This window comes from Streptopelia decaocto (genome assembly GCF_964273445.1).
Source record: "Streptopelia decaocto genome assembly, chromosome: 18".
NCBI classification, from domain to species: domain Eukaryota; kingdom Metazoa; phylum Chordata; class Aves; order Columbiformes; family Columbidae; genus Streptopelia; species Streptopelia decaocto.
Genome location: NC_138673.1, coordinates 1203283 through 1215405, shown reverse-complemented (window position 1 = coordinate 1215405; position 12123 = coordinate 1203283). Strand labels below are relative to the sequence as shown.

The window sequence follows — 12123 nt, the reverse complement described above, 5'->3', positions numbered from 1 at the left end:
CAGAGACTCAAAAAGTAATGAGTGTGTTACCTCCAGGTGGGGTCCTTTCTACCCAAGAGCTAATGAACTTCTCTCATTAATCAGCTAGCTATGGTATGTTAAAAATGCTGGGCACCTGGATCAAGGGAGAAAGCATCTCACCACCTCCTTGTGCGTGTTGGTGCTCGGTGATGTTTCTTGTCTTGCTTCCCCTGAGCAAAATTCAAACTTGATAGAGCCAAGATGTTCAACCTCCCTCACAACCATGCCCCAGTCCTCTGTCCCCAAGCTCTGCTCCTGCTGCTACACACCTTGTCCATGGGTGAGGGGCAGCGCAGAATGGCCACCCCATGGGAGTGGTTCACGCAGAATCATACAGCACAGCTGGGGTTGAAGTGACCTCTGCAGATCCCCAGCCCCCCTGCTCACGCAGGGTCACAGAGCAGATCACACAGGTGGGTCCAGGCGGTTTGAATGTCTCAGAGAAGGAGACTCCACACCCGCTCTGGGCAGCCTGGGCCAGGCTCTGGCACCTCCCAGCAAACAAGTTTCTGCTCATGTTCACATGGAGCCTCCTGTGTTTCAGTCTGTGCCCGTTGCCCCTCACCCTGGCGTTGGGCACCATGAACAGAGTCTGGTCCATCCTCTGACACCCACCCTGAGCTATTGATCAGCATACATGGCTGGGCAGCTTGAGATGGGTGGGCATGTCAGGACATGAAGGACCTACCCCAGTGGTGGGGACTGTGACAGCTGCTGTCACCTTTACACGTGGTGGGACATGCTGGGGTCAGGTGGTGCCTGAGGAGCGTGGTGGGTGGGAGTGGCAGAAGATGCAGGTGTGGAGGTGACAGCACAGCATCGCGGATGGGACCAGCGGTGGGGCAGGAGGTGACCTGTCCAGGGAGCAGGGTCACCATGCACGGGTGACACGGGGGAGCAAGAAGGCAGCGCCTGAGCCCGGCAACGGACAAGGCAGGACCCCCAGGAGCAGCAGCTGCCCGGGGACACTGCAGGGACAGAGCACTTGGTGTCAACCCTGCCAAGGGTTCCTTATGCCACCACCCCAGCAGACTTGATGTCAAACCCCAGGGCACTTGGTGTCACCATCCCCTGGACAGTTAGTCACCCGTTGGGGCACTTCCTGCTACCTCCGGGGCACTGTGACGCCCCACCGGGACACTTGGTCGCACCCGGCCCCCTCGGTGCACCCCTACCGCCCCGGCGCACTTGGTCGCGCCTGCTCGCCGTTTCGCGCAACGGAGTGGGCCGGAGGAAGTGGTGGCGCAGGTCGGCCGGCCAATGGGGCCCTGGGGGCGTGGTTCGGGGTTCACGAAGCCAATGAAACGCTGGGGGCGTGACCAGGACAGAGAGTGGAGCCAATGGCGCTCCGGGGTGTGACCAGGACAGGGAGTGGAGCCAATGGCGCTCCGGGGGTGGGGCCGGGGCGGGGCGCGGATCCCGCGGGAGCGGGGATGCGGCTGTCGGCGGGCCTGCGGCGGCGCGTGGCCGCGGTGCACGGGGATTCGCCGCTGCCCGAGCGCCTGCGGTTCTACGACGGCTGGGCCGCCCAGTACGAGCAGGTACCGGGGCCGGGGGGCCGGGGCCGCCCCGCCCGCCTCCACTCCCCGGCGCCGCTCATCGCCGTGTCCCCGCAGGATGTGGCAGCGCTGGAGTACCGGGCACCGGCCCTTGCTGCCGCTTCGCTGGCCTCCGCCTTCCCCGCGCCTCCCGCCGAGGCGCGGCTGCTCGACGTGGCCTGTGGCACCGGGCTCGTAGCGCGGGAGGTACCGGACGGGCCGGGGCCTCGGGGCCGGGCCGGGGCGGGCCGGGGGTTAACGGCGCCGTGTGTGCGCCTGTCCCTGCAGCTCCACCGGCGCGGGTTCCGCTGCCTGCACGGCGTGGACGGCAGCGCGGGGATGCTGCAGCGGGCGCGGAGCACCGGGCTGTACCGGGAGCTGCGGCGGTGTGTGCTGGGCCCGGAGCCGCTGCCCGCGCCCGCAGGTACCGGCCCGGCGCCGAGGGACCGGGGTGCAGCCCGGAGTGACCCGCGGTGACACCACGCGTGTCCCCGCAGAGCACTACGATGCCGTGACCGTGGTGGGGGCGCTGGGCGAGGGGCAGGTGCCCATCTCGGCTGTGACAGAGCTGCTCCGGGTCACCAAGCCGGGTGAGGGGGTGTCCCCTGCTGTCCCCTCCCTGTCGTGACCCCCAGGTGGCAGGACAGGGACACCAGATCCCGGTAGATGTGTGTCCCCAGCTGGGCGCTGGCCCTGTGGCACAACCAGAACGTGGCCTTGTCCGTTCTGCCAGGTGCAGGGATGTGTAGTGACACCCGGGTCCCCGGCCATGCCTGCTGGCTGGGGCCAGGCAGGGGACATGGCAGGAGGTGGCAGTGGCACTCCTGACGTGTGACAGTCTGTGCTTCCATGTGCTGTCCTGCTGTCCCCTGTCCTGCCTGTCCCCTGCCTGCTGACACCCATCAGGGTCTCTCTGCCTCCCCTTGCCCCCCACTTTCCCGTGTGACACCGGTCACATGGTGCCCTGCTCAGGGGGGATACAGGCATGGGTGTCCCCTCTCCTGGCAGGAGGTTTCATCTGCATGACAACCAGGAGCGACCCCTCGAACCTGCGGTACAAGGCAGAGCTGGAGGCAGCGCTGGAGCGGCTGGGCGCGCGGGGAGCCTGGCGGAAGGTCCTGGCCCAGGAGGTGGAGCACTGGGAGAGGGCGACCGCCGAGCAGGACAGCACCCAGGGCACCGGCTACATCTCCGGGGTGGTCTACATCTACCAGAAGTGCCCCGTGTCCCCCCCTGAGGAGGGCTGAGAGCCACCGTGGTTCTGGGGAGCTGGGTGAGCACTTGGCCCCACGTAAAACCCAACCCAGAGACCCTCCTGGAGCTGGGCAGGGGGTGAACAATGTTTTTGAGGAGCCTCCTCATTCCCTTCCCTGGCTCTTTCTCCCCTGGCAACCTTGCCCGTTCCTCCGCCTGGGGAGGGTCTCCTGGTTTCAGTGGGGTCTCCTGGGCACCACTGTTTGCTCTGACATTCAGGTACTGTCCCCAGCACCTTGGCCCTCACTGTCACATCTTGCAGACTGACTGTTCAGAGCCATCTCCTGTCCAGGATTTCTTCTCCCTGCCGTGCTCACCTCTCAGCCCTCATGGTCAAAATCTAGACCCTTCTTCATCCTCCCCCACCCCAGACCCCCATGATCTTTACCTGGGGAGTGTTGGAGGTGGGTCCCCATCGCCATGTCCTGCGCTTCCCCCATCTTCATCCTCCCCAGGAGTTAACCCAGCGCACCCTGAGCTGCAGGAGACGTCCACAGCTGCACCAACGTGACACCCAGCCGGAGAAGCTCTCCAAGCACCACATCGGCCTTTCATCCCACAGCAGCTGCTTAAGATTCTCACCTTCCTACATCTTTGTAGTTAATGGTCTGGGTGGGAAATGAGGCTGGAAGGCTCCCAGGAGCACCCGGCATCGCCGGCCCAGCCTGTTCCCCAGCCCCTCACCCAGCTGCCCCCACCCCTCCTCCTCCACTGCTCCCTTGGGAAGTTTTTTACCCAAATCTCTTGCTGGGATATTTCCTTTTTATCTTTTCTCTTTCCCAGACCTGTTCCTGCTCGTCCCGTTCCCATGGCCCTGGGGAAGGTTCCTTCCTTCTCCTCAGGAGCTCATCCCAGGCAGGAAGTGGTGACTGTGTCTCTCCTTGTCCCTGTCCCCCACCCAGGGCATCCCACCCCTCCCGCACCCACCTTCCCCATGGTTCCTATCACCCCTGTGTGTTGTCCCGCCAGGTCTTGGGGTCTGTGCACCCATTGTGGGTGGCTGCCCTGCTCCCCTCTCCCCCATTTGTACCCTGGGGACAATCCCACCTGTTGAGTAAACTCCCTGCCTCTGTTGCCTGCTGTGTGCCTGCTGTGGACCCTCTGGAGTGTGCAGGGGAGGGTGGCCAGGAGCTGGAGATGGAGAATTTGGCCTTTCTTTGCAGTCCCCTCCCACCCCCTGGGGGCTGAAATGTCCAAGTTCTGGGTGCCTGGTGTCCCTCTGTGCCCCTCTTGGCTCTCAGCACCCTCTCCTTGCCTCAGTTTCCCTGCTGGGGGATGCACAAGGAGCATCCTGGCTGATCACCGCCACATCCCTGTGGGGACATGGGGACATGCCAGGTGCTGGGGCAGCAGCCCCCGAGCTGGCAGGACACAGCACCCATAGGACATGTCACCATCCTCCCCCCATTGCTCCCCAATGAGCCCAGGCAGCCTCGGTGGCACCAAGATGTTTATCGTCCATGGCGAGCGCAGCGCCCGCGCGCGGGGAAGGGCAGAGACGGGAGGATGGTGCGGGGGGTGCAGCCGGTGTGGGGGCGGGCAGGGGGAGGCAGCGAGTGGCGGGGGGGCAGGACGGTGGTGCTCTTCCGTGAGCTGGCAGTGGCCGTGGCGGCTCACACATAGTCCTTCATGGGGTAAGCCATGGGGCTGCAGCCCTTCACCGCTCTGTACACCTTGGGATAGGTGTCCTGCTGGGAGGGGGGTCCCGAGCAGCACAGGATGGCACCGCCAAAGAGCAGGAGGGCACTGGCAGCCCAGCCGACGTAGAGGGCAGCCCCCAGCTCCCGCTTGAGGGCTGCGGGCACCATGGGGTTGTAGAAGTTGGTGACGATGCTATTGGCAGACCAGGAGACAGGGATGAGCAGCATGATGCCGGCCAGGACGAAGATGGCACCTGCCACGATGGAGATCCTGGTCTTGGCATCCTTGTCGTCCACGCAGCGGGTGCAGTCTGCGCCCGAGATGGCCGTGAGGAAGGCGAAGAGGGCCACGAAGATGGAGGTGACCACCAAGGCGCGAGCTGCCTGCAGGTCCGAGGTGAGCTCCAGCAGGGAGTCGTAGGCCTTGCACTGCATCTGCCCCGTGGTCTCGTACACGCAGTTCATCCACAGCCCTTCCCAGAAGACCTGGGCCACCACGATGTTGGAGCCGATGAAGGCCGTCACCTTCCACATGGGCAGCGCGCAGGTGAGGATGGAGCCCAGCCAGCCCAGCGCCGCCAGCAACAGCCCACCCAGCTGCATCGTCATCGTCGCCATCGACAGCACCTGTGGGGACAGGGGACAACTATCACCAACACCGCCCCAGAGACAGGGGTGCTTTCTGAACAGTGTGGGCTCCATGCTGGGTGCGTCCTCATCCCCATCTGGATGGGAACAGATGCAGGACAGTGTGGGGACACGTGTGACCTGGGGCATTGCTGCAGGACGGCATGGGGACACATGTGGCAAGGGGCATTGCTGCAGGACAACATGGGGACACGTGTGACAAGGGGCACTGCTGCAGGAGGGCATAGGGACAGGTGTGACAAGGGGCACTGCTGCAGGAGGGCATGGGGACAGGTGTGACAAGGGGCATTGCTGCGGGACAACATGGGGACAGGTGTGACAAGGGGCACTGCTGCAGGAGGGCATGGGGACACGTGTGACAAGGGGCATTGCTGCAGGACAACATGGGGACAGGTGTGACAAGGGGCATTGCTGCAGGACAACATGGGGACAGGTGTGACAAGGGGCACTGCTGCAGGTCACCCCACAACGCCCACCCCACGCCCTGTTCCATTGCTGGTGCTTCACCCCCCCGGCACCGGGGGTCCCAGGCAGCAGCCTCTGCTCTCACCGCAGCACCAGCTGCTCCAGGTTCAAGGGCAGGTTCTGCTTCGCCCTTGGCAGCCGTGCTGCAGCGCCCTTCGGACCCGGGAATTCTCATCTGTGGCGCTGGAAATGGGCCAGGGCTCAGCGCTTACAGCGATACCAGCTCTTCCCTCACACCGGGACCAGCGCCGAGAGAGAAAACCCCCGGCAAGGGGCTATGGACCCACAGGCATCACCCCTGTAAGAGGGGTGGCAGGTACAAGGGGACATGCTGGACACGCCAATGGCTCCACCACAGTCACACGCGGCCAAGTCTCCGCTTAGCCCCACACAGAGCAGATCCACCGTACCACCGCAGGGCAGAGTGCACCCATGGGTGCTCACACCCGTGCTGGGCAGACAGGACCAGCTGAGTTTTTATGAGCCCCACACAACAGCGCGGTATCGGCTGTGCCCGGCGCACTCTCTGGCCTCGTAGGAGGTTTCACCACGGTTTCTCTGGTCCCAGTTTCGGTTTCTGTGGCCTTTTCTCCCCCATTGCGTCCCCGCTCCTTCCCCAGCGCCTTTCATCCAGACAGACACCCAGTGCTGGGGCTTTGATTCCCTGATCCATGAAAGCCCCTTTGGGCCAAAAATAAAGCTTCTCTCACCCAGAGAAAGGGGGACAAACCACTGGGAAGGTTGGGGAGCCAGGACAATGGGAAGTCATCACGGGCACTGTTTCCCAGCCAGTGGGACCTGGACTACAAGAGACACCCAAAAGGGGGTGCAAGGCCACCCCCAGTGGGGACAAGCGGTGTCCCCACGGATCCCGGCAGGAATGCTCACCCAGGCATCGCACTCACATTTCCACCCAGCCATCAGCACAACAGGGCTGTGGGAGCATTTTCTAACATTCCCAGTGAAGGGATGGGGGAGCTGGGAGACCCCAGACCCAGATGAGACACCCACAGCCTCATGTTCACCAGGCAGCAGCATCACCCACCATCCCTGCGCACCCTGAGGCACAAGGGAAGGACATTCCCAAGCTGGTTCAGCGCCGCTGCGCCCCAGCACAGCTTGCCATGCAGGAACCGAGATAGGCAAAACACCCGGCGTTGCCCACGCTGGCCCTGGGGAGCTCCCAGCCGGTGCTGCAGGGTGGCCCTGGGGCCAGCAAACCCCGACCTGCCCTCACCAGCACCCATCACCTTCCTCCTTTCTTTGGAAGATCACGTCAGGACAGGGGATAGTTGTGATGCCATGTCGGGTGCTGCCAAGGCATCGTGCCATGGAGGTCCCGTTGGCACTCCCAGGGAGCAGGGGCCCGGGGAGGGGAGCGGTGGGTGACGGAGCAGGGGCTGGGGGGGGGGATTGCAGGAGGCTCTGGAAAGCAGATTTAGGGGGGTCTCAGGGGACGGGGATCTGCAGCACAGGAGCACTGGTCTGTCCCATCACCAAGGCAGGTGTTGGAGAAGGTAAAGAAAACAATGCACATGGGGCTAGGCAGCTGCCGTTTAATGTGGGAAGGTTGTGACATGGGGACAGATGGCAGCACAGTCCCAGGGGACACCACAAGCCACCCCCTCCCCAGACAAGCCACCCAGGGGATGCCAGGGGACTATGGGGCTGGGGGCACCCCATGGGTCAGGATCCCGGAGTCGCCCCCTCCATGTGGGTGCACAGACCCGCTCCGCTCCCGCCTCCCCGACCGGTTCTCCCAGCCCGGCCGCTGTCGTCCCACTCCCAGGATAATGATGCCCCCGCCCCGGAGAGCCGCTGCGAGAAATCACACGTCTGTACCATCTGTACCGCCACTGCGAGCACCGAAAGTAGGTCAGTGTCAAAATCTACAGGGGGGACAGGGGGTACAAGCAGGTGAGATCCCCCATGTCACCCCTCAAGCCCCTGACAGGGTTTGCAGAGCCACCACATCCCCATGACAGTGTGGGACAGGTTTGCTGTCCCCGTCAGCACCGCCGTCCACCCGGGGGGACGCATCCTGGGGGGTTTTACCAAGTGAGAGCCCCGTGTCACCCACAGGACAGGCCCCGGGAGTTGCGTCACCGCACGGCACACCCCGATACCGGGAGCCAGGAGATGCTCCGGGGGGGTATCGGGTGGTGTCTCAGAGAAGATGCCGTGACCGGGTGCTCCAGGGGGAGCGGGACCCCGCCGGGGAGGCAGCCAGGACAGGATCGCCTTGTTCTCTGTCTCAACCGAGATTAAAGAACCAGCTTCCATCCCCCGGTGAACAAAGGCAGCTCTGTCTGCCGTCCCTCGCGCCGCCCCGCCACCGCCTCGGCGCCGGCCAGCACCCAGCCAGGGGGGTCCGCGGTCCAGGGGTGCCCCGAGAGCTCCTGGCTCCATGGGGAGGCTGGGGGGTCCAGGGGGGTGCAGCGGCTCCTCAGACGTAGTTACTGGCTGGCAGTGGGCGAGCGGCCGTGAACTTGGCAGAGTAGGGCTTCTCGCCCCGGCGGGGGCAGGTGCAGCACAGGATCCCCCCTCCCAGCAGCAGCAGTGCGGAGGCCGCCCAGCCCACGTAGAGGGACGAGCCCAGGTCCCGCTTCTGGGAGTCGGTGACCATCGGGTTGTAGAAGTCCTGGATGATGCTGTTGGCCGACCAAGAGATGGGGATGAGGACGAGGACACCGGCGATGATGAAGATGATACCGGAGACGATCATGACCTTGGCTTTGGCGGTGTCATCCTCCACGCAGTTGGTGCACTTGCCGCCCGTGACGGCGAGCAGGGTGCCCAGGACGGCCAAGACGATGGCCACCACCACCATGGCGCGGGCGGCTTGCAGATCCTGCGGCAGGGCCAGCAGGGAGTCGTAGAACTTGCACTGCATCTGCCCCGTGCTCTGCACCACGCAGTTCATCCACAGCCCTTCCCAGATGATCTGCGCCGTCACGATGTTGTTGCCGACGAAGGCCGTCTCCCGCCACATGGGCAAGGCGCAGCAGAGGATGGTGGCCAACCAGCCGATGACGGAGAGGGCGATGCCCAGCACCTGCAGCCCCATGGAGGCCATGGCTCGCTGCCTGCGCCCCTGCCCGCCTCCCTCAGCACTGTGCCGCTCGCCAGGACCATGGCGGGCGTTATATGCCTTCGCCGAGGGAGGAGCGCAGCCACCGCCGCCGTCCTGCCGCCGGCACCGGACGGAGGGGTAAAACCAGTTTCCCAGGATTCCTCCACTTGTATTTCTCCCTGCAGCACTGACACTGAATACCCCGGCTGCTCTTGCGGAGGAGGGTGCAAGGGACGGGGATGAGGCCACCCAGGTGCGGGAGCGTGTCCCGCTGCTGCCCACGGGCAGGTGACAGATGCCAAGGGCAGTGCTGGGGCTCAGCCTGGGATGCTGAAGGGGAAGAGCCGGTGTCCAGACATTGGGATGTCTCTGTCATTGCTGCCAGCACCTCCTGCTCCATCACCCACATGTAGTCCCTCTATGCTTTTGTGCCTCAGTTTCCCCCCAGCTCACAGGGCGGCTTTTCCCGCAGCGCTCCAGCCCCTGGCCGCCGCAGCCCCGTGCCGGGGAGCAGCACGCCGGCCCTGCCCCGCCGCCGGGCGCCGTGCCCAGCAGGACACAACCGACTCTTGCTTGTTCCTTTGCGGCCGTACTCGCGCTCCCCAGCCCTCTGCCAGGCCTGGGGCGGGAGGTGTCACCACCCAGACCCACAAACTGGTTGGAGCGGCTGCCGGCTCCCCGCGGAGGAGAGACGGTGCTGCCCCAGGCGAGGGGGGGGCAGATCCCGGAACCCAACCTGCCTTGTGCTCCACTGCCAAGCTGGCGCTCACACGGCAGCCCGGTCCCTGCCCTGCTGCCTGCGCTGCCTGCGCTGCCTGCGCTGCAGCCGGGCTCGGTGGGTCACAGGCTGTGGGGGCAGAGGTGACCCTCGAGGTGCCCCAGTGGGGACCGGGGTGCCAAGCACGGGCAGGGCAGCATGGACAGGGGGCCATGTCGTGCTGGCAGAATTCTGGCACATCTGGCCATGCCAGTGGCCAAGCTGTGCTGATACCAATACCGATGCCAGCTCCAGTGCCAATACTGATGCCAATAATGATACTGATAGAGATCCCAATATCAATATCAATGCCACTTCCAATGCCCATGCCCATGCCACTTCCAATACCAATTCCAATTCCAATGCCGATGCCAATGCCAACACCAATATCAATGCTGATGCAAATACCAATGCCAATTCCAATGCCAAAACTGATGCCAAAGCTTTGAGCACTGCCCAACCTCTCCTTCACTCCACGAGGCCCTGCACACACACTTCCCCTCCTCGCTCCCTCCAAAGTCCCTCCAGCACCCACGCAAGCACAGCATGAGGCCAGACAGACCATAAGGATGGACAGACAGACAGTGCACCGTTCTCCCAGCCCAGCTTAATCCCAGGCCTCTGGAAAAGATAACAGGGCCATAGATTATCTTGGTTTTCCCAAGCACTGGAGTTACCGATATGATCCCATCGCTTGTGCTAATTGTTTGGCTACCGCTGCCCACACTGGGGTGTCCCCGGGCATCGCGCCCTAACACAGGGGGACAACCGGGTGGTTCCTGCCTGCGGTGCCGTGACGATGCCAACAGCTCCTGGGCTGGGGACACCGGTGCCCGGCGCGGCAGGAGCAGGCAGGGTGCTCGGAGACACTCGGGTCTCATGGCAGACCCTCACCTGCGGGGACAAGCCGGGGTCCTGACCTGTGCCAGGGGAGCCATGCTGGGACAATCTGTCTGTCCGTCTGTCCTGCTGGAGCGCCCACATTGCTGGCATACCAGCGTGCCCACCCCAGGGCCAGAGCCTTGTGGTCAGGGGCTCCCTTTAATCCACGGATCTGGAGCATCCCCGGCCTCTGCCCGAGGCTGACTGTGGTTTTCACCTCCCAGCCGGCTGCTGTAACCACCAAATTACGTGGGGTTGGAGACAGGCGTGCACCACGTGTGTGTGTGTACAAATGGCATGGGCCATGTCCCCGCAGGCACACAGGCACACGCTTCAGGGCCGGGGACAAATGACAGGGACTCCTCCACGTGCTCACGCTCCCCCTTGGAGCAAGAGCAGGCGCCAGCACGGCCCTCCAACAGCCAATTACTATAATTAAAGCCAGAACGTGACGTATATTCAAACAGGCAGCTGCCACCCAGAAACAGCCCCTGTGCCCATCCCCATGTCCCCCAGTGACACACTCGCCCGGCCGGCACCACTGGCCCCATGTCCCCAGCACTGCTGGCCAGCAGGACAGACAGACATGGACTCGGCGGGAGGGGAGGAGCAACAGCCCCCTGTCCCGATGGGCCAGCCCCTCATCCCCAGCACCCATTGAGCCAGGGTGCTACTGCAGCTCGGGCAGGACCACAGCACCACCAAGCACCTTGACACGTGTCATTCAGGGACGTGACCACAGGGACTCCAGCGCCACAGCCCCATCCCAGCTGCCCAGGTGCATCCTGCAGGACCTGAGCCCCAGCTTTGTCCCAGCGCCACCTGCAAGGACACACAGCGAGGAATGTGTCCTGGTGGCAACACAGTCCCCCTGCTCAGCTGGGAGCTCCTCCACTCCAAAACAGGTGCTCACCCCAAAACAGGTGCTCACCCCATCCCCAGCCCTCACCACCTGCAGCTGCCGCAGCACCCAGCGGGTGCAGGGACACAGGGGCCTGAGTCCCTGCCCCACTGCACACTAATGGGATCGGTGACAGCACAGCTGCCATCCCGGCACATCGGCCACTGGCCCTTTGTGGCTCGGGAAATGCCCTCTGCCCCTCACCCCTGTGTCATTGAGATGGGGACACATTTCAGCCCCACGGCTGGGCAGCAAGGCCATCCCCAGGCAGGGAGAGGGGACCAACAGCCTTGAGCAGGTGTCACCGCAATGCCGGACACCACCAGGTGCACAGCGGGAGCTGCGCCACCCTGACCTTGCTCAGGACAGAGGACACCCCGCGGGGACAGCGCTCGGGGCACAAATCCTCTGCCAAAGCACTTCGGGACGTCCCCACCAGGGACACAGGTGACATTCCCACCTCATACCAGCTCAGCCCCATGTCCCCCAGCACCCACGCACAAGCTCGCTGCCCCGGCTACCTTGAGGTCCCACAAAGGCACGTGAGACTTGCCAGGAGCGGTGATCCACCGGGATCTCCGGCTTCACATCCACTGAGCAAGGCACAGAGGGACGGCCACCAGCCCTCCCGCTCCGCCGGCACAGAGCCGGCAGCCTCCCCTGCCAGCGCGCGGGGATTAGTTACGGCAGGCCAGAGACTGAATGTTCCCAAAAAAAAGTCCTTGCCCAACATAAACCCCCCCCGACCGGCTCAAATATGCAGAGTCAGGTTGTTTCCTGCTATGGGAAAGCAAATTCTTATCGGCTCAGCAGAGAGGAGCCGTGGGGTCCCCTGGGGGACGCGAGACGTGAGAAATGGGACCTTGGACCTGAAATCACTCCAAAATCAAACGTCCTGCCTAATTTTCTGAGCAAAAAGCAGCTCTGAACAGGGAAAACACGCA

General features: G+C 63.7%; 3 protein-coding genes across 12 annotated transcripts; 1 reads left to right on the top strand and 2 right to left on the bottom strand.

The window, feature by feature from the left end:
* Positions 1 to 1429: 1429 nt before the first annotated feature.
* METTL27 (methyltransferase like 27) lies at positions 1430 to 3893 on the top strand (the record flags this gene model as incomplete). 10 transcript variants are annotated; one of them, XM_082068561.1, is made up of 6 exons in its annotated part: positions 1430 to 1562; positions 1638 to 1766; positions 1848 to 1945; positions 2057 to 2149; positions 2568 to 2832; positions 3269 to 3893. In XM_082068561.1, 5 exons carry the CDS (start codon positions 1455 to 1457, stop codon positions 2794 to 2796), a joined length of 657 nt encoding a protein of 218 aa, XP_081924687.1. In that variant the 3' UTR covers positions 2797 to 2832; positions 3269 to 3893. The 10 variants fall into 10 exon arrangements, with proteins under 10 accessions (XP_081924687.1, XP_081924685.1, XP_081924686.1 ...); XM_082068559.1 differs by having other exon boundaries at positions 3046 to 3893; XM_082068560.1 differs by having other exon boundaries at positions 3033 to 3893.
* Positions 3894 to 4426: 533 nt separating this feature from the next.
* LOC309447678 (claudin-4-like) lies at positions 4427 to 5071 on the bottom strand (the record flags this gene model as incomplete). Its single annotated transcript, XM_082068543.1, has 1 exon — positions 4427 to 5071. One exon carries the CDS (start codon positions 5069 to 5071, stop codon positions 4427 to 4429), a length of 645 nt encoding a protein of 214 aa, XP_081924669.1.
* Positions 5072 to 8012: 2941 nt separating this feature from the next.
* LOC309447680 (claudin-4-like) lies at positions 8013 to 8642 on the bottom strand (the record flags this gene model as incomplete). The annotated part of the gene is made up of 1 exon (XM_082068546.1): positions 8013 to 8642. The coding sequence occupies one exon, from the start codon at positions 8640 to 8642 to the stop codon at positions 8013 to 8015; it is 630 nt and encodes a 209-aa protein (XP_081924672.1).
* Between the last annotated feature and the right edge of the window lie 3481 nt (positions 8643 to 12123).